The sequence below is a fragment of the Mustelus asterias genome, chromosome 14 (genome assembly GCF_964213995.1).
Source record: "Mustelus asterias chromosome 14, sMusAst1.hap1.1, whole genome shotgun sequence".
In the NCBI taxonomy this organism is placed as follows: domain Eukaryota; kingdom Metazoa; phylum Chordata; class Chondrichthyes; order Carcharhiniformes; family Triakidae; genus Mustelus; species Mustelus asterias.
The window spans coordinates 87,515,378-87,536,507 of record NC_135814.1 but is presented as its reverse complement, the minus strand read 5'-3'; the positions used below and the strand labels follow the sequence as shown (position 1 = coordinate 87,536,507).

The 21,130-nt window shown below is 46.9% G+C and overlaps 2 protein-coding genes across 2 annotated transcripts in view; one reads left to right on the top strand and one right to left on the bottom strand.

Moving 5' to 3' along the window:
- Positions 1–21,130, bottom strand: part of lancl1 (LanC antibiotic synthetase component C-like 1 (bacterial)) — a 683,707-nt gene that overhangs the window by 601,950 nt on the left and 60,627 nt on the right. The gene's annotated exons all lie outside the window — the stretch shown is intronic.
- Positions 1–21,130, top strand: part of trpm2 (transient receptor potential cation channel, subfamily M, member 2) — a 270,848-nt gene that overhangs the window by 202,333 nt on the left and 47,385 nt on the right. Inside the window, exons 15-19 of the mRNA XM_078229251.1 lie at positions 106–218; positions 5,654–5,758; positions 10,287–10,524; positions 15,143–15,261; positions 20,749–20,881. Coding sequence (XP_078085377.1) covers positions 106–218; positions 5,654–5,758; positions 10,287–10,524; positions 15,143–15,261; positions 20,749–20,881 — 708 coding nt within the window. The remainder of the gene's footprint in view (positions 1–105; positions 219–5,653; positions 5,759–10,286; positions 10,525–15,142; positions 15,262–20,748; positions 20,882–21,130) is intronic.

Below are 21,130 nucleotides of genomic sequence, written 5' to 3'. Positions count from 1 at the left end.
CTGAAAAAAGACAGTGGGATTTACTCCCATTTTTCCACACACTGGGGTCTTAGAATGTTTCTGGGCGAATCCCAGCATGATTTTTTTTGCTTCCTTTTCTTGCAGGCGTTGTTGACAAAGATCTGGTGGGGAGAGCTCTCCGTCGACACAAACACGTGGCAGGTGGTGCTTTGCCTGTTTCTGTGGCCCATCATTTATTCAAACCTCATCACCTTCAGGTAGGAGCCCAGTCTCTATATTCACCGTTAGCCTCTGCCAACCTCCAAGCTCTGTGTGAGGGGCTGGGAAAACAAACACTTTGCATCGCCGGCACTCAGATCAGAAATTTGGTTTATTGAGGAGACAGGAATTGGAGACAGAATGTGTTTCTCTGGGTTAATCTGAAATGCCATCATTTTGTGTGCTTTTTGTGCTTGCATCTACTGGGTACAACAGCCTTGTATTCGAGAATCTTAAAATTACAAAATCACTACAGTGCAGGAGAGGCCATTTGGCCTATTGAGTCTGAACCAATTCTCTGACAGAGTACCTTACCCAGGCCCTCTCCCCCACTCTATCCCCGTAACCCCACACATTTCCCATGGCTAATCATAGAATCATCGAATCCCTACAGTGCAGAAGGAAGCCATTCGCACCATCGAGCCTGCACCAACAACAATTCCACCCAGGCCCTAACCCCATAACCCTGCTAATCCCCTGACACTGAGGGAGAATTTAGCATGGCCAATCCACCTAACCTGCACATCATTGGACTGTGGGAGGAAACCGGAGCACCCGGAGGAAACCCACGCAGATGCGGGGAGAACATGCAAACTCCACACAGACAGTGACCCAAGCTGGGAATTGAACCCGGGTCCCTGGCGCTGTGAGGCAGCAGTGCTAACCACTGTGCCACCGTGTCACTGGATTAGTAATCCTGAGGCACGGACTAATAACCCAGAAGTTCAAATCCTGCCATGTCAGTTTCAGGAAATTAAATCAAATTAATTAAATAAATCTGGGCTAACAAATGTCTGCATCATGGTGAGTTTAAAACTTAGTAAAACTTATCCAGTTCAATAATGCGGCATGGTGGCACATTGGTTAGCACTGCTGCCTCATAGAGCCAGGATGTGGAGATGCCGGCGTTGGACTGGGGTAAGCACAGTAAGAAGTCTCACAACACCAGGTTAAAGTCCAACAGGTTTATTTGGTAGCAAATACCATAAGCTTTCGGAGCGTGCTGCTCCTTCGTCAGATGGAGTGGTCTCTGTTCTCCAACAGGGCACAGACACAGAAATCAAGTTACAGAATACTTATTAGAATGCAAATCTCTACAGCCAGCCAGGTCTTAAAAGGTACAGATAATGTGCGTGGAGGGAACATTAAACACAGGTTAAAGAGATGTGTATTGTCTCCAGACAGAACAGCTAGTGAGATTATGCAAGACCAGGGGCAAGCTGTGGGGGTTACTGATAATTGATATCCCACAGCTTGCCCCTGGTCTTGCATAATCTCACCAGCTGTTCTGTCTGGAGACAATACACATCTCTTTAACCTGTGTTTAATGTTCCCTCCACACACATTATCTGTACCTTTTAAGACCTGGCTGGCTGTAGAGATTTGCATTCTAATGAGTATTCTGTAACTTGATTTCTGTGTCTGTGCACTGTTGGAGAACAGATAACCACTCCATCTGACGAAGGAGCAGCACGCTCTGAAAGCTTATGGTATTTGCTACCAAATAAACCTGTTGGACTTTAACCTGGTGTTGTGAGACTTCTTACTGTCATAGAGCCAGGGACATAGGTTCGAATCCTGGCTTGGGTCACTGTCTGTGCGGAGTCTGCACGTTCTCCCCATGTCTGCGTGGGTTTCCTCCGGGCGCTCCGGTTTCCTCCCACAGTCTGAAACATGTGCTGGTTAGGTGCATTGACTCGAACAGTGCTGCCACTCTGCACTTGGCATGTGGCGACTAGGGGAATTTCACTGTAACTTCATTGCAGTGTTAATGTGAGCCTTAATTGTGACACTAATAAATAAACTTTAAAACTTTAGCCACAGTGCTTTCTTAACTAACTTCTAACTGGGCAAGTAACCTTTCGGTTAGGTGATTAGGAGTGGCAAATAAATGCTGCCTTGCCAATGACATCCCAATCCCATGAATGAATACATTTAAATACAAAAACAAATTGTTCTGACTCCACAGCACACTGGGCAAACATATCATCCTGATGCCTGAAGTGGCTGTAATGTGGACTACAGAGTTATTTTCCAATGGACCACAATGTTGGGGAACTTTGAACCATGAAACCAGAGGTAGAAGCAGAGGCGGGTACAATTTCATCTTTTAAAAGCATTTAAACAGTTACAGTTACAATGAGAGGGATATGGGCCAAACGCAAACAATTGGGACTAGCTTAATGGTAAAAACTGGGCAGCATGGACAAATTGGGCCGAAGGGCCTGTTTCCATGCTGTAAACTTCTATGACTCTGTGACTCTACGAAATACAGTAAGAAGTCTCACAACACCAGGTTAAAGTCCAACAGGTTTATTTGGTAGCAAACGCCACTAGCTTTTGGAGCACTGCTCCTTCGTCAGCACTCACCTGACAAAGGAGCAGCGCTCCGAAAGCTAGTGGCATTTGCTACCAAATAAACCTGTTGGACTTTAACCTGGTGTTGTGAGACTTCTTACTGTATTTACCCCAGTCCAACGCCGGTTTCTCCACATCACTCTATGAAATGAACAGCTTGGAACTCCAATTCTGACCATCACCAGTGGATGGCACCCACAGACAAAGCCGTACCCACTCCAAAGGTCGGGTGTCTTGGGAACGTGCATAATTATCCAAATTCCCAATGCAGCTTCCGCAACATCAAAGAGGACAAACGCAGACTGGGTGACCGCTTTGCAGGACGCCGTCACTCAGTCACCAACATGACCACAACCTTGTTTAAGAAGGTAGCAAGAATAATCCAGGTAATTACAGGCCGGTGAGCCTTACATCAGTGGTAGGGAAATTATTGGAGAGGATTCTTCGAGACAGGGTTTATTCCCACTTGAAAATAAGTGGACGTATTAGTGAGAGGCAACATGGTTTTGTGAAGGGAAGGTCGTGTCTCACAAACTTGATCGGGTTTTTCGAGGAAGTGACGAAGATGATTGATGAGGGTAGGGCAGTGGATGTCATCTACATGGACTTCAGTAAGGCCTTTGACAAGGTCCTTCATGGCAGGCTGGTGCAGAAGGTGAAGTCGCATGGGATCAGAGGTGAGCTGGCAAAGTGGATACAAAGCTTGCTCGGTCAAAGAAGACAGAGGGTAGCAGTGGAAGGGTGTGTTTCTGAATGGAGGGCTGTGACAAGTGGCGTTCCTCAGGGATCAGTACTGGGACCTTTGCTGTTTGTAATATATATAAATGATTTGGAGGAAGATGTAACTGGATTGATTACTAAGTTTGCGGACGACACAAAGGTTGGTGGATTTGTGGAAACCGATGAGGGCCATCAGAGGATACAACAGGATATAGATCAGTTGGAGACTTGGGCGGAGAGATGGCAGATGGAGTTTAATCCGGACAAATGTGAGGTAATACATTTTGGAGGGTCTAATACAGATAGGAAATATACAGTAAATGGCGGAACACTTAGGAGTATTGATAGGCAGAGGGATCTGGGTGTACAGGTACACAGGTCACTGAAAGTGGCAATGCAGGTGGAGAAGGTAGTCAAGAAGGCATACGGCATGCTTGCCTTCATCAGCCGGGGTATTGAGTTTAAAAATTGGCAAGTCATGTTGCCGCTTTATAGAACCTTAGTTAGGCCGCACTTGGAATATCATGTTCAATTCTGGTCGTCACACTACTAGAAGGATGTGGAGGCTTTGGAGAGGGTACAGAAAAGATTTACCAGGACGTTGCCTGGTAGGGAGGGCATTAGCTATGAGGAGAGGTTGGAGAAACTTGGTTTGTTCTCACTGGAGCGACGGAGGTTGAGGGGTGACCTGATAGAAATCTACAAGATTATGAGAGGCATGGACAGAGTGGATAGTCAGAAGCTTTTTCCCAGGGTAGAAGAGTCAATTACTAGGGGACATAGGTTTAAGGTGCGAGGGGCAAGTTTTAAAAGAGATGTACGAGGCAGATGTTTTACACAGAGGGTAGTGGGTGCCAGGAGCTCATTGCTGGGGGAGGTAGTGGAAGCGGATACAGTGAGTTTTAAGGGGCCTCTGGACAAATACATGAATAGGTTGGGAACAGAGGGATATGGTCCCCGGAAGGGTAGGGGGTTTTAGTTCAGACGGGCAGGCTTGGAGGGCCGAAGGGCCTGTTCCTGTGCTGTAATTTTCTTTGTTCTTTGTGTGGCTTTCCTCCGGATGCTCCGGTTTCCTCCCACAGTCCAAAGATGTGCTGGTTAGGTGGATTGGCTAAATTGCTCTTTAGTGTCAGGGGGACTAGCAGGGTAAATGCATGGGGTTATGGGGATAGGGCCTGGGTGGGATTGTAGTCGGTGCAGACTTGATGGGCTGAATCGCCTCCTTCTGCACTGTAGGGATTTTATGATTCTATAGTGTGCTTGAAAGAGAAGGGAGATGTGATTAGTACAAGGCAGGGGCAGAACGCTAGCAGTGGCAGGACTCACAGTAGTTTGTGTGAAGGAGATGGTGTACTGGGTTCTCACGGGGTTTTTTGGCATTCTCTGGCCAGCTGGAGGGCTGACCTCAAATTGAGAGGACTTTAAACTTGGGCATCTCTCTGCCTGTCTGGGTTCTCCCATTTGTTCCGTGCCAGCTTCTCCTGCATGAAAACAGGTGGAGAGAGTGTCAGTAGGCTGAGTGCCAGGCATGCGTGGATGGTGAGTGGGAGCCGGGAGGGGATGAGGAGGCCAGCCACAGGGGAGGTGAAGATGTGAGTGGGAGAGTGAGTGGCGGTTTCCCCTTGAGTTGGCACTGAGTGAGATACCAGTGGGTATGTGAGTGCGTGGGTACGGAGTGATGAGAGGAGTGACTCACTCTGGTGGAACGGAGTAGACCATTCATTCCCTTCCTGCATTGGCTGCCCGTCCCCCTCTGCAGAGAGCTGGCACTTGCCAGCACTGCCACAGCCTGCCACGTGGGATTGGTCACCTTGCCTGATGGTCTCCTCCCTTGACATGGGTGCAGGATGTGCCAACGCTCGCTCCCCCAACGGTCTGCCAAAGGATGTCTCCGTAAAGTGAGGGGCAGATTTCCCAGCAGCCAGCCTCTGCTCTGGACCCTGAAGACGTGGCTGAGGAATGCTGGGGCAGCCTTTAGATGGAGTGCCCGCTGATTGAAGCACTCAGCTGATGGCAGGGTGGGTGAATCAGAGACCGGCAACCCTTGGAGACATTTCCTTGTACAAAGTGGCTAAACCCCTTCTATCGTTCCACTGGATCCAGGTCTGGGGATTGTGGGAGGGGGAGGGTTAGGTGGTGGAGGTAGGGAAGAGCAGTCCAGCTCTGCGTGGGTTAAGGTAGGCAGCTTGTGTTTGCTACAATTAAAATGCATTCCAATGTCTGTGGGTGCTGCCCAGTAACGTACAGGGAATTCAGCCGAGGCGTTCCTATCAGTTACCTGGTGAAAGTGACACTGGCTCTGATGGTCAGAATCTTCCCAAGCCTCACAAAACACATTGTTTACTTTTCTTTTTAGAAGGGACGAAGAAAGGAGAAAGAAAAAGCTAACGAACAGCCGTGAGCTGAACGCAAATTCACCTGTCAATGGGAACCTGAACTTTGGACAACATTCCATCTCACAGTGAGTACAGAGCAACAACTCACATCACTGTCTCTCTCGCTGACAGGGTGAATGTTTTCTCTCTGTCTTTCTTTCCCTCATTCAATGTCTTATTCCATCTCCTCTATCTGTATTTCTCTTTATATGTGTATGTGTGTGTGTTTTTTATCTGTATGTGTGTGTGTTTGTATGTATGTATGCATGTATTTGTGTGTGTTTTTTATGTGTATATGTGTGTGTTTTTTATGTGTATGTGTGTGTTTGTATGTGTGTATGCATGTATTTGTGTGTGTTTTTTATGTGTATATGTGTGTTTTTTATGTGTATGTGTGTGTTTGTATGTGTGTATGCATGTATTTGTGTGTGTTTTTATGTGTATATATGTGTGTTTGCATGTGTGTATGCATGTATGTGTGTGTGTTTTTTATGTGTATATGTGTGTGTTTGTATGTGTGTATGCATATATGTGTGTGTGTTTTTTATGTGTATATGTGTGTGTTTGTATGTGTGTATGCATGTATGTGTGTGTGTTTTTTATGTGTATATGTGTGTGTTTGTATGTGTGTATGCATGTATGTGTGTGTGTTTTTTATGTGTATATGTGTGTGTTTGTATGTGTGTATGCATGTATGTGTGTGTGTTTTTATGTGTATATGTGTGTGTTTGTATGTGTGTATGCATATATGTGTGTGTGTTTTTTATGTGTATATGTGTGTGTTTGCATGTGTGTATGCATGTATGTGTGTGTGTTTTTTATGTGTATATGTGTGTGTTTGTATGTGTGTATGCATATATGTGTGTGTGTTTTTTATGTGTATATGTGTGTGTTTGTATGTGTGTATGCATGTATGTGTGTGTGTTTTTTATGTGTATATGTGTGTATTTGTATGTGTGTATGCATGTATGTGTGTGTGTTTTTTATGTGTATATGTGTGTGTTTGTATGTGTGTATGCATGTATGTGTGTGTGTTTTTATGTGTATATGTGTGTGTTTGTATGTGTGTATGCATGTATGTGTGTGTGTTTTTTATGTGTATATGTGTGTGTTTGTATGTGTGTATGCATGTATGTGTGTGTGTTTTTTATGTGTATATGTGTGTGTTTATATGTGTGTATGCATGTATGTGTGTGTGTTTTTTATGTGTATGGAGAACAGTTAATGTGGTTCCGCTATTTAAGAAGGGTTGTAGAGATATGCCAGGGAACTACAGACCAGTGAGTCTGACGTCAGTGATAGGGAAACTATTGGAGAAACCTCTGAAGGAGAGCATCTATCTCCACTTGGAGAGGCAAAGCTTGATCAGGGATAGTCAGCATGTCTTCATCAGAGAGAGGTCATGCCGAACAAATTTAATTGAATTTTTTGAGGAGATGACCAGGTGTGTAGATGAGGGTAGAGCAGTCGATGTAGTTTATATGGATTTCAGCAAAGCCTTTGACAAGGTCCCACATGGGAGACTTATAAAGAAGCAAAAACACCTGGGATACAGGGTAATTTGATAAAGTGGATTCAAAATTGGCTCAGTTGTAAGAGACAGAGGGTGATGACAGAAGGCTGCTTTAGTGACTGGAAGCCACTGTCCACACGTAGATCTGTGTTGGATAAAAGCAAATTACTGCAGATGCTGGAATCTGAAACCAAAAGAGAAAATGCTGGAAAATCTCAGCAGGTCTGGCAGCATCTGTAAGGAGAGAAAAGAGCTGACGTTTCGAGCCCAGGTGATCCTTTGTCAAAGCTAAAAGGCATAGAAAGTGGGAGATATTTATACTGCAGGGTGAGGGAATGGAAGAGGAGTCATAGCCATAAAACTGTGCTGAGTCCCCTATTATTCATCATTTATATAAATGACATTGATGACTATGTGGGAGGTTGTATTATTAAGTTTGCGGATGACACAAAGATTGGCCGGGTGGTTAACAGTGAGGCAGAGTGTCTTGGGCTACAAGAAGATATAGATGGAATGGTCAAACGGGCAGATAAGTGGCAGATGGAATTAAACCCTGAAAAGTATGACGTGATACACTTTGGAAGGAATAGAGAATCCATAGAATCCCTACAGTGCAGAAGGAGGCCATTCGGCCCATCGAGTCTGCACCGACCATAATCCCACCCAGGCCCTATCCCCGTAACCCCACATATTTACCCTGCTAATCCCCCTGACATTAGGGTCAATTTAGCATGGCCAATCAACCTAACCCACACATCTCTGGACTGTGGGAGGAAACCGGAGCACCCCAGGGAAGCCTACACAGACACGGGGAGAACGTGCAAACTCTACACAGACCTAAGGCCGGAATTGAACCTGAGTCCTTGGCACTGTGAGGCAGCAGTGCTAATCACTGTGCCACCGTGCCGCCCACAGGAAAGTACTCAATGAATGGTAGGACACTTGGACGTTCTGTGGAACAAAGGGACCTTGGTGCGCTCGTACACAGATCTCTGAAGGCGGAAGGGCGTGTTAGTGCGGTGGTGAAAAGGCACATGGGACGCTTGCCTTTATCAATCTAGGCATAGATTACAAAAGCAGGGAAGTCATGTTGGAGTTGTATAGAACTTAGGTGAGGCCACAGCTAGAGCACTGTGTGCAGTTCTGGTCACCACGTTATCGGAAGGATGTGATTGCACTGGAGGGGGTGCAGTGGAGATTCATCGGGATGCTGCCTGGGATGGAACATTTAAGTTATGAAGAGAGGTTGCGTAGACTTGGGTTGTTTTCATTGGAGCAGAGAAGACTGAGGAGCGACCTGATTGAGGTGTTCAAGATTATGAGGGGCATGGACAGAGTGGATAAGGAGCAGCTGTTCCCCTTAGTTGAAGAGTCAGTCACGAGGGGACATAGGTTCAAGGTGAGGGGCAGGAGGTTTAGGGGGTATGTGAGGAAAAACTCTTTTACCCAGAGGGTGGTGATGGTCTGGAATACGCTGCCTGGGAGGGTGGTGGAGGTGGGTTGACTCACATTCTTTAAAAAGTACCTGGATGAGCACTTGACACCTCACAACATTCAGGGCTATGGGCCGAGTGCTGGCAGATGGGATTAGGTGGGAGTTCAAGTGTTTCTAATGTGTCGGTGTGTACTCGATGGGCCGAAGGGCCTCTTCTGCGCTGTGTGATTCTGTGATTCTGTGAACCAGCACGGATTTGTAAAAAGGCAGATTGTGTTTGGTTAATTGAATTTTCTTTTAGTGAGGTAACAGGGAGGTTGATGAAGGGATTGCAATGGACATTGTAAGATTAATCACCAAATCTGAAACTCATGGAATAGCAGGATCTGTGTCAGCTCTGATTTTAAAAATTGGTTAAGGCATGGTGGCACAGTAGTCAGCATTGCTGCCTCACAGCGCCAGGGACCTGGGTTCAATTCCCAGCCTGGATCACTGTCTATGTGGAGTCTGCACGTTCTCCCCGTGTCTGCGTGGGTTTCCTCCGGGTGCTCTGGTTTCTCCCCAGAGTCCAAAAGATGTGCTGGTTAGGTGGATTGGCCATGCTAAGTTGCCCATCAGTGTCCTGAGATGTGTAGGTTAGATGGATTAGCCATGGGAAATGTGTGGGGTTACGGGGATAGGGCCTGGGTAAGGTGTTCTGTCAGGGAGTTGGTGCAGACTTGATGGGCAAAATGGCCTCTTCTGCACTGTAGGGATTCCATGAGGGGAGAGAGTGAGGGTAACTACTGCAGCTGCCTTTGGCGTTCTTGATGGCTCACGTTAATAGAACTCGGTCTAACCTGGGCATTTATCTCCACTGAGCGTGTCTGATGGGGTGACTGGGCTTTGTATTTAACCTTTTGTAACCTTGGAGTAACCTGAGACCTTAGAGGGAGCTTTACCCTGTATCTAATTCAGGCTTTACTTACCATGGTTATTGACACTTGGGGCCCTATTTTACCATTGCGTCGCGCCCAAAAAGTGGTAAAGTCGGGTGTGAGGCCATTAACGCGATCCATCCCCGCGTCCGTGCAGATTGCCACTTTACCGAGACCTGGGAATGGCGGTGATCCGATTCACACCCAAAACGGGCGCAACGGCGATTTAAATGCATTTGCATGTATTTCAATTGAATTAGTGAACTGCCCGCCCAACTTTATCAGCGTTTTCCCCTTTACCGCTGCGTTCGCCGATTCGGTATCGCGCCGAAATGAACCTGCTGAATAAAAGTCTGAATCGGGCACTCCAGCTGCTGAAGAGGCGAGTTCAGAGCTTCCAACGGCTCTCTGACTCAGATCAGTGGTGGGGGGGTGTGGGGATGGGGAGGCGGGTCAGATCATTTTTTCAGATAAAGCTCGGCACAACATCGTGGGCCGAAGGGCCTGTTCTGTGCTGTACTGTTCTATGTTCATTCTCTGGTGGGAGGGGGGGAGGTAGGAGGGAGGGCCGATCGTTGTCTGGTTGGGTGGGGGGAGGAGGGCAGATCATTCTTGGTTGCGGGGGGAGGGGTGGGGGGGGGGGGGGGGGGGAGTGAGGCCAGATCATTCTCTGGGGAAATCTGTTGGCTGCTGAGTGTCGTCACATCTCTAGATAGTTGAACTGTTTCTCCTGTCGGCTTGTTTTTAAGGGTGGCCCACTTGCCTCGTTGTGATGACCAGGATACAAAGCCACTGTCACATTGGCAGCAGCTGAAAGCTTTCTACACCGCGCCCGTGGTGGTCTTTTACTGGAACGTGTTGGCATATTTTGGCTTCCTCTGGCTTTTCTCCTACATTCTGCTGATCGATTTCCAGACCCTGCCTTCATGGAGGGAATGTTTTCTCTACTTCTGGCTTTCTACCCTGGTGTGTGAGGAAATAAGACAGGTAAGGCCCAATTCTCTGACATATACGGGCAAGGGGCACTGAGTGCAATCCTCTGGAGTGAGACACTGGAGCAGCTGTGCTCGACTGTAGCAACAAGACAAAGGGACGGAGAGTTTCTCTCCTCACTGCACATTAAACAATCACAGAATTATTACACAGGAGGATATTCAGCTCATCATGGCTGCACTAGCTCTTGAAATGAGAAATGCCATTCTCCTCACAATAACCAAATAAGACCATAAGACATAGGAGCAGAATTAGGCCACTCGGCCCATTGACTCTGCTCCGCCATTCAATCATGGCTGATATTTTTCTCATCCCCATTCTCCTGCCTTTTCCCCATAACCCCTGATCCCCTTATTAATCAAGAATCTATCCATCTCTGTCTTAAAGACACTCTATGGCCTGGCCCCCACAACCTTCTATGGCAAAGAGTTCCACAGATTCATCACTCTCTGGCTGAAGAAATTCCTCCTCAGCTCTGTTTTAAAGGATCGTCCCTTTAGCCTGAGGTTGTGCCCTCTGGTTCTAGTTTTTCCTACTAGTGGAAACATCCTCTGCACATCCAATCTATTCAGGCCTCACAGTATCCTGTAAGTTTCAATAAGATCCCCCCCCTCCCCATCCTTCTAAACTCCAACAAGTACACACAAATAATCGTCTAATTCCCTCTTGAACGCCTCAATTTGACCTCTCTCCACCATACTCTCAGACAGTGCCATCTAGACCCGAACCACTCACTCCAAAATGTCAGATATTTAATATCATATCAATCCAACCTCAAGCAAGCCTGGCCCAGACAACCAAATAACCAGCAATTGAAAATCTCACCCGGGAGGGAAACAGATGAGTAATTGAAAAACAGTCCTGCCTGGACAGTAAGGAGCATACAGAACCACAGAATCCCACAGTGCAGGAAGAGATCATTCAGCCCATCAAATCTGCACCTACTCCTCGACAGAGCACCCCACATAAACCCACACCCTGGGCTCTATCCCTGTAACCCCACACATTTAGCATGGCTAATCCAACTACCTGCACATCTTTGGACTATGGGAGGAAACTGAGAGTGAGAGAGTGTGTGTGTGCGTGTGTGTGGGCGTGTGTGTGTGTATGAGAGACTGTGTCTGTGTGTGAGAGTGTGTGTGTGAGAGCGAGTAGTGTGTGAGAGAGTGTGTGTGCGTGTGCGTGTGTGTGTGTGAGAGAGTGTGTGTGAGAGAGTGTGTATGAGAGAGAGTGTGTGAGAGAGTGAGTGTGAGAGAGTGTGTGTGAGAGAGTGTGTATGAGAGAGAGTGTGTGAGAGAGTGAGTGTGAGAGTGTGTGTGTGAGTGTGAGAGTGTGTGTGTGAGTGTGTGTGTGAAGTGTGTGTGTGAAGTGTGTGTGTGAAGTGTGTGTGTGAGAGTGTGTGTGTGTGAAGTGTGTGTGTGAAGTGTGTGTGTGAGAGAGTGTGTGTGAGAGTGTGTGTGTGTGAGAGAGTGTGTGTGAGAGCGAGTAGTGTGTGAGAGGTGAGTGTGAGTGTGTGTGTGTGCGTGTGAGTGTGTGAGAATGTGTGTGAGAGAGAGTGATAGAGTGTGTGTGAGAGAGTGTGTGTGAGAGAGTGTGTGTGAATGAGAGTGTGAATGAGAGTGTGTGAGAGAGAGCGTGTGTGAGAGAGAGCGTGTGTGAGAGAGAGCGTGTGTGAGAGAGTGCGTGTGAGAGAGAGTGCGTGTGAGAGAGAGTGCGTGTGAGAGAGAGTGCATGTGAGAGAGAGTGCGTGTGAGAGAGAGTGCGTGTGAGAAAGTGTGAGAGTGTGTGTGAGCGTGTGTGTGTGTGAGCGTGTGTGTGTGAGCGTGTGTGTGTGAGTGTGTGTGTGTGAGTGTGTGTGAGAGTGTGTGTGAGAGAGTGTGTGTGAGAGCGAGTAGTGTGTGAGAGATGTGTGTGAGTGAGTGAGTGTGTGTGTGTGCGTGTGTGAGAGTGTGAGAGAGTGTGTGTGAGAGAGTGTGTGTGAGAGAGTGTGTGTGAGAGTGTGTGAGAGAGTGTGTGTGTGAGAGAGTGCGTGTGTGAGAGAGTGCGTGTGTGAGAGAGTGCGTGTGTGAGAGAGTGCGTGTGTGAGAGAGTGCGTGTGTGAGAGAGTGCGTGTGAGAGAGAGTGCGTGTGAGAGAGAGTGCGTGTGAGAGAGAGTGCGTGTGAGAGAGAGTGCGTGTGAGAGAGAGTGCGTGTGAGAGAGTGCGTGTGAGAGAGTGTGAGAGTGAGAGTGTGTGTGTGTGTGAGTGTGTGTGTGAGAGAGTGTGTGTGTGTGTGAGAGTGTGTGTGTGTGTGAGAGTGTGTGTGTGAGAGAGTGTGTGTGTGAGAGTGTGAGAGTGAGAGTGTGTGTGTGTGTGAGAGTGTGTGTGTGTGAGAGAGTGTGTGTGAGAGAGTGTGAGAGAGAGTGTGTGTTTGAGAGTGTGTGAAAGAAAGTAGGAGTATGTGAAACATATGTGTGTGAGAGGAAATATATTTGAGAGAGTGTGTGTGAGAGAGTGTGTGTGAGAGAGAGTGTGTGAGAGAGAGTGTGGAAGAGAGAGTGTGTGTGAGAATGTGTGTGTGAGAGAGTGTGTGTGAGAGAGAGTGTGTGTGAGAGTGTGAAAGAAAATAGGAGTGTGTGAAACATATGTGTGTGAGAGGAAATATATTTGAGAGAGTGTGTGAGAGGGAGAGAGTGTGAGAAAGAGAAGTTCTACTTCATTCGAACAACCTCCTAAGATGCTATCCCTCCTTACTGTTTTAATTGATTACCCCCTGCCTCCTTTTACCTCCTTCCCTGTCTCACCTGATCCTACATCCTGGAATATTGAGCTTCCAATCCTGCCCCTCTCTCAACCATGTCTCAGAAACAGCAATGACAACATATCCCCAGGTTTTAATTTGGGCCCTCAACTCATCTGCCTTATTCATCAGACTCCGTGCATTAAAATAAATACCATCTAATCTGGCCAAACTCCCTGATGCCTGAACTGGCCCAAAACCTTTCTGCCTTCCTGTCTCGCTTGCTGTCTCTTCTAATTTTGGCTGTGTATCTGCCCCTGCTGAAGCTTTTCTCAGGACCCCACCCTCGCCGCCGAGTTAGTTTAAACCCTCCCCAACAGCACGAGCAAACTCCCCTGCAAGGAAGGACCTCACTCCCATTCCAGCTCAGGTGCAACCCACCTGCCTTGTGCAGGACCCACCCTCCCCAAAAATGATCCCAATGCCCCAGAAATCTAAAGTCCTCCCTCCTGCACCATCTCTCCAGCCACACATTCATCTGGACTAACCTCCTATTTCTATACCCAGAGGTTACTACTTTCTGGGTGCTGTTTTTTAATCTACTTCCCAGCTCCCTAAATTCTGCTTGCAGGAACTCATCCATTTTTTAAACAATATCATTGGTGCCAACATGTACCACGATCTGTCTGTTTATCCTCCCCCTGCAGCCATTCAGTGACATCCCTGAACCTGGCACCAGGGAGACAACATGCAATCCTGGAATCTCTTTTGCAGCCACAGCGAGGCCTATCTGTTCCCCATTCAATCGAATCCCCGACCATCATAACCCTGCCATTCTTCCCCCTCCCTCCTTGTGCAGAGACCCACTCGCGGTGCCATGAAGTTCACAGCCACTGCTTTTCCCCTGCACAATCATCTCCCCCAACAATATCCCAAATGGTATATCTGTTAGAAAGGGGGATGGCATAGGGACCCCTTCACTAGCTGCCTTCCTCTACTCTGCCTGGTGGTCGCCCATGCCCTTTCTGCCTGTTCAGTCTTCACACATGTGTGTGTTTGTGTGAATGTGAGTGCTTGTGGTGTGCATGTGTGTGTGAGTGTGCGTGTGTGTGCACATGTGTGTGTGTGTGTGCGTATGTGTGAGCATGTGTGTGTGTGAAAGTGCGCGTGTGTGCGTGCATGTGTATGCGCATGTGTGTGTGCGCATGTTTGTGTGAGAGTGTGCATGTGCACGTGTGTGTGAGTGTGCATGCGCATGTGTGTGCATGCGCATGTGTGTGCACGTGTGTGTGAGTGGCTTGTGTGTGAGCATGTGTGTGTGTGAGCATGTGTGTGTGTGTGTGCATGTGTGTGTGTGAGCGTGTGAGTGTGCATGCGTGTGTCGCATGTTTGTGTGAGAGTGTGCGTGTGCACGTGTGTGAGAGAGTGCGCACATGTGTGCAAATGTGTATATGTGAGAGTGTGTGTGTATGTGTGAAAGTGTGCACGTGTGCATGTGTATGTGCATGCCTGTGTGTGCGTGAGTGCGTGAGTGTTTGTGTGTGCACGTGTATGTTCGTGCATGCGTGTGCGTGAGTGCGTGAGTGTTTGCGTGTGCACGTGTATGTGCGTGCATGCGTGTGTATGTGCGTGCAGGCATGTGCATGCATGCGTGTGTATGTGCATGCATGCGTATGTGTGTGTGTGTGTGCACATGTGTGTGCTTGTGAAAGTGTGTGTGTGTGCATGTATGTGCAAGCTGGATTGATGGAGTCACAATACAGAACAGTAATGATCTGATTGGACAGCAGAGGAGATTTGTAGGGCCGAGTGGTCTTCTGTTCTTGGTACAGTAGCTATGCAGTCTTTTTGGGTTCTCTGGGATTGCTCTAACTAGATGCTGGTCTGCTTGCAGCTATTCTATGATCCAGGCGGGTTTGGATTCCGGAGGAAGGCGCTGCTGTATATCAGCAGCCCCTGGAATCGGTTCGACGTTCTTGCCATTCTGATTTTTGTGGTGGGACTCGTTTGCAGGTTTGTGTTGTTTTTTGATGTTTGGCACTTTTTAATCATTCCTGTATTCCCAAAGAGCTGACTCTCCGCAGGTTCAAGTTTCATTCAAATAACCGAGGGCGGATTGCAAACTGCTGTCCCGATCCTGACCAGAGATCACTCCCTCTTTCACACACAGGCACATCTCTCCTCCTGTCCGTCCCTATAACTGGGACGCCATGTCGTTCCACAGCGGATAGTGGCTACCGCAGCAAAGGCTGAGAAGTCAGAACTCCCAGCTGTACATTCCACATATTGTGCTGATATCAACCCCTCACTCACAGCCCAGTGTACTTCAGACAGACTCTCCAACACAGCACTGATGGGAGAATACTGGTCTTCCCTAAACACAGGCAATGTTAACCATTAACATATATAAAAAAACAGCTTCATATTGGAGACTGAAAACATCGATTATTTCCTCCAAATGGTGAGGAAATATATTGTATCTTAGTCGGAGATTCCCCCCTCAAACTCCTGTATCATATTTCTGCATTAGAAAAATCCCTCAAAAGCCTATCCCGTTTGTCTGTAACTGCAAAGGCCCCTCCAACCTCTTTCACACGCTTCCATCGGGGGATCCCCTCAAGTTCCTCTCACTCTCATATCTCAGGAAGCCTCTGCAGCCCCATTCTCAATGTTGCTATATCAAGAGGGGTGCCTCAAACCCCTCTCTCAAACTCCTCATGGTCACAGGTCCTATTGGCACGATGGCATGGTGGTTAGCCATGCTGCCTCACAGCACCAGAGATCCGGGTTTGATTCCCGGCTTGGGTCACTGTCTGTGCGGAGTCTGTACGTTCTCCCCGTGTCTGCGTGGGTTTTCTCTGGGTGCTCCAGTTTCCTCCCACAGTCCAAAGATGTGCTGGTTAGGTGCATTGGCCATGCTAAATTCCCCCTCAGTGTACCCGAACAGGCGCTGGAGTTTGGCGGCTAGGGGATTTTAACAGTCATGGATGTCATCAGAAGGCAGCAGACAAGAGGAATTAGCAAGAATGTTGCAGGAAATAAGGCAAGCCCTGAAACCTGTCATGAACGATTTACCAGTCTTCAATGAGAGAATGGACATACTGAGAACATCTTAGCTTGACATTCTTCAACAACTTCACCAAGATCAGCTAGGAATTGTAACATGTCATTGTGGGTGCAACAGCCTGGTGGCTAGGCATCACTTGCACTACAGAAGATATTATTTCTAAGTGTCTTAATTGATCCATAAACAGTCATGAGCAGAGAAGACCATTATACCTTCTACCTTTCCATCAAGGGCATGAGAGTTCCTGGTAATTAACTTATTTGAATTTAAGGGAAATTAATTCCTTATGTTCATTGATTACCACCCACGATGGATTGAATGGGCGGCACGGTGGCACAGTGGTTAGCGCTGCTTCCTCACTGCACCAGGGACCCGGGTTCAATTCCGACCTCGGATCACTGTCTGTGTGGAGTTTGCACATTCTCCCCATTCTGCGTGGATTTTCTTCGGGTACTCTGATTTCCTCCCACACTCCAAAGATGTGCGGGTTAGGTTGATTGGCCATGTTAAATTGACGCTAGTCTCAGGGGGATTAGCAAGGTAAATATGTGGAATTACAAGAATAGGACCTGGATGGGATTGTGGTCGGTGCAGACTCGATGGGCCAAATGGCATCCTTCTGCACTGTAGGGTTTCTGTGATTCTATGAGTTGAACTGATTGCGTGTTATCACAGCAGAAATATTAATTGAATCACTCAAGAGAGTTATTTAACCCCTGGCATTCCGGTCATTGTAGTGTCCAACAATAGGCCACAATTTGCTAAAGGAGTTTTTCCAAAATTTATCAACCAAACATGACTTTGTTCATCCAACCTGTCACCTGGCTGTTCTCAAGCAAATGGAGAGGCAGAGAGGGAAAGACGCACCATTAAGGATTTTAATAAAGAAAATCAAAAACCTTAATATGGCTCTACTGAATTATTAATCCTCACCACTACAGAATGTAGTTGCTAATGAGTGAGAGATTAAGAACACAGCTTCCATCTCTGATGCAAAAGTTCAAACTCAACATCATCACGATTGACCGTGAGGGGATAAAACAGCATTAGGAAGAAAAGAGAAACAGCCAGGCTCGGAACATTAATCACAGGCACAGGGCACGTAACTCACCAATGCTGAAGCCCAGGGATAGAGTATGAGACTGAAAGTACGAACATTCAAAAAACTCGTTTTTAAGTTTATTTATTAGTGTCGCAAGTAGGTTTACATTAACACAGCAGTGAAGTTACAATGAAGTCCAAAAAAATGTGGGTTAGGTTAATTGGCCATGCTAAATTGCCCCTTAATGCCTGGGTATTAGCATGGTTATGGGGATAGGGCCTGGGTGGGATTGTTGTTGTTGTAAACTCAATGGGCCAAATGGCCTCCTTCTGCACTGTAGTTATTCTATGATTCTACTGTGAAAGCCCCCTAGTCGCCATACTCCGGTGCCTATTCGGGTACATTGAGGGAGAATTTAGCATGGCCAATGCACCTAACCAGCATGTCTTTCGGACTGTGGGAGGAAACTGGAACACCGGAGGAAACACATGCAGACACGGGGAGAATGTGGAGACTCCGCACAATCACCCAAGCCGGGAATCGAACCCAGGTTCCCAGCGCTGTGAGGCGGCAGTGCTAACCACTGTACCACCAGTCGTACAGGGTTGAGACAGGTCAGGGTATCATAAAGAGAAACTGCAGTGCTTTCATATCCTTAGATAGAAAGATAATCGAAACTTGGGCTAACTATTCAGACCCTGAAGTCGAAGAAAGACAAACTCTTTCTGAAACTCTTAAAAAAAACTCTGAGGAACTCTTCAAAACTCTACAGCCACCTAGAAGAAGATAACTCACACCAGCAGGAGGGAAAGAACTGAGTGTCCACAACATTAAGAGAAGATCAGAACCAGATCAGAGAGATTGATCAAGGCACTTCAGGGGCTAACCCTGTGAAGTCTGAAACTTTGAGAGAGAGATGTCGGACAATGTATAAATGATAGGAAAAAGATTTGGGAAGGTGGGGAAGGAAAGCAAAGGGTTAACGTCAGAGAAATATATGATGCTGATGTAATAATGATGTCACATCACATGACTGAGAAACAAAGGATATCTGGAAGAGGAGACTCTTTAACCACAAGGCGATGGCCTAGTGGTATTATCGCTAGATTATGAATCCAGAAACTCAGCTAATGTTCTGGGGACCCGGGTTCAAATCCCGCCACGGCAGATGGTGGAATTTGAATTCAATAAAACATATCTGGAATTAAGAATCTACTGCTGACCATGAATCGATTGTCGGAAAAACCCTTCTGGTTCACTAATGTCCTTTAGGGAAGGAAATCTGCCGTTCTTACCTGGTCTGGCCTACATGCGACTCCAGAGCCACAGCAATGCGGTTCATTCTCAACTGCCCTCCAAGGGCAACTAGGGATGGGCAATAAATGCTGGCCAGCCAGCAACACCCATGTCCCACAAATTAATAATAAAAAAGGTCCAGATGTCTAAATACTTGCTGTAAATAAACAGTTATGTTTGAAGAGACTTGAGCTTTTGGGAGACTAGACGGCCCTCAAAATCCTGTTTAACCCCCTATCGCACTCAAATATTTGTTTCTCATTCTACACGTATATTAATAAATTACTTCCACATTATCAGCTATGATCCCTGCAGCTTTTGTAAAATTCATTTATGGGACATAGGCTTCACTGGCTAGGCCAGCGTTTGTTGCCCACCCCTACTTGCCCTTGAGAAGGTGGTGGTGAGCTGCCTTCTTGAACCGCTGCAGTCCCCGAGGTACAGATATATCCACAGTGCTGTTGACGGTGGGGGAGTTCCTGAATTTTAACCCAGCAACAGTGAAGGAACAGCAATATATTTCCATGTCAGGATGGTGAGTGACTTGGAGGGGACCCTTCATATGGTGGTGTTCCCAGATTTCTACTGCTCTTGTCCTGCTAGACAGTAGTGATCGTGGGTTTGGAAAGATCCTTGGTGAGTTTCAGCAGTGCATCTTGTAGATGGTACACACGTCTGCTATTGTTCATCAGTGGTGGAGGAAGTGAATGTTTTTGGAAGCGGTAGCAATCAAACAGGCTGCTTTGTCCTAGATGGTGAATGTTGTTGGAGCTTCACTCATCCAGGCAAGTGGAGAATATTTCTTCACATTCCCGACTTGTACCTTGTAGATAGTGGACAGGCTTTAGGGAGTAAGAAGGTGACAGTCAGGATCAGTCTCTACATTCATTTCCTTTCTCTGGTTTCTGAATCTTCCTGCTCTATTTCCACACCCTTCCCTATTCCTGATCTGGCAGACTTATAACTTCCTTCTTATTGTCTCCCTCATTGCCTACATCGGCTCCTGCCTTCCTCTGCTGCACTTTCCACTTGGATACATACAATGTATTGCCAGTCACATCCCTGTATTTTGCTACTTGTACTCTGCCCTTCCAACAGTTGGTTCCAGGAATTCTCCAATGTCGAATGCCCTGCCCCGACTGCCAGCGAGAACGGAGAATTTGGCGCTCAGCCAAATTTACAGCAGTGGCGCTGGAGAATCCCAGCCGCGGCTGATGTCGGAGAATTCCGGCCGAGGTCTTGGCGATCTCTCCTTACCTTCCTAACCAACCCACCATCCTTCGTCCTCACATTTAATCTTTCCTCCTTTCTGTTCTTTTCGCTTAGGTACAAACCTTTTGAGGTCAGAGAGAGTAAGATGGCAGGCAGTAGCCTGAAATCAGTCTGGGAGATGGGTGGCGAGGAAGTTGAGAGGGACTAAAACCTAGTTCGGTTGGTATTCCATTGTTGAGGTGGACTTCTTCAAAATAACCACTGGAGCCTCATGGACAGCTGACAATAATTTATTCATGGTTCAAGCATGGTGGGAACTACCCCAGAGAAACCTCTGAAGCAGCTTTCATAGGAAGAGCATTCTAATACAACTCTCTCCACAAGTCACAGATACAAACTGCTTATACATTTAGTCAGTACACGGAACATTGTTTAATTTCAATCTTGTATTATCAAATCTTTCACCCAAAAGCTTGGCTGTTATTTCTTAGCTAGTGACTGTTCTTCTAACAGGTAGAAAGCCTTTCTGCTGAGTCTTGCTGATCTTGGGTCTTTGACTTATAAGAATTTGATTAGCATGTGCTTTTTACTCTAATGCAAGGGGTACTGGTGCTATTCACCCTTCTACCAAATCTATTCATTTACCCTAACATCCACTCAGTTTAGACTGGCCCAATAAATTCCAGTTGGGAGGGCTGTAGGCCGTGGGTAGGTGGGCCTCGGATGTTTTTGGACCCTGTTACTTTGTGAGGTGGCTTATGGGTAAGGGGTCATGGGAGAGTCGGGTGTGCTGAGGGTGTCTGTGGTCTTGTCATTTTGTGAGGTAGTTTGTGGGTAAAGGCCCATTCTACATCTAATATTGTGAAAATATTTGTGTTTGTAGGTGTTTCCCTGCAACTTTATACCAGGGAAGGATCATTCTGTGCCTGGATTTCATCATTTACTGTATCAGAGTGGTGCATATTTTTACTGTTAGCAAAACCCTCGGGCCAAAAATCATTATGGTGCAGATGATGGTAAGGTGTTGTTTTACAATGTGTGTGTGTCATACTTGTTTGTGTGCGACTCTAATGAAAGGTCATCTCAACCTACAATATATACTCTGTTTCTCTCCATTGACGCTTTCCGACCTGCTGAGAATTTCCAACAATTTAGTTTTTATCATATGTTTGCATGTATGTTGTGTTGCATGCTGTACTTGAAGATGATGAGTACATCTGTTGCGCACACATGTTGAATGCATGTGCCATCGTCCATACTCTCTG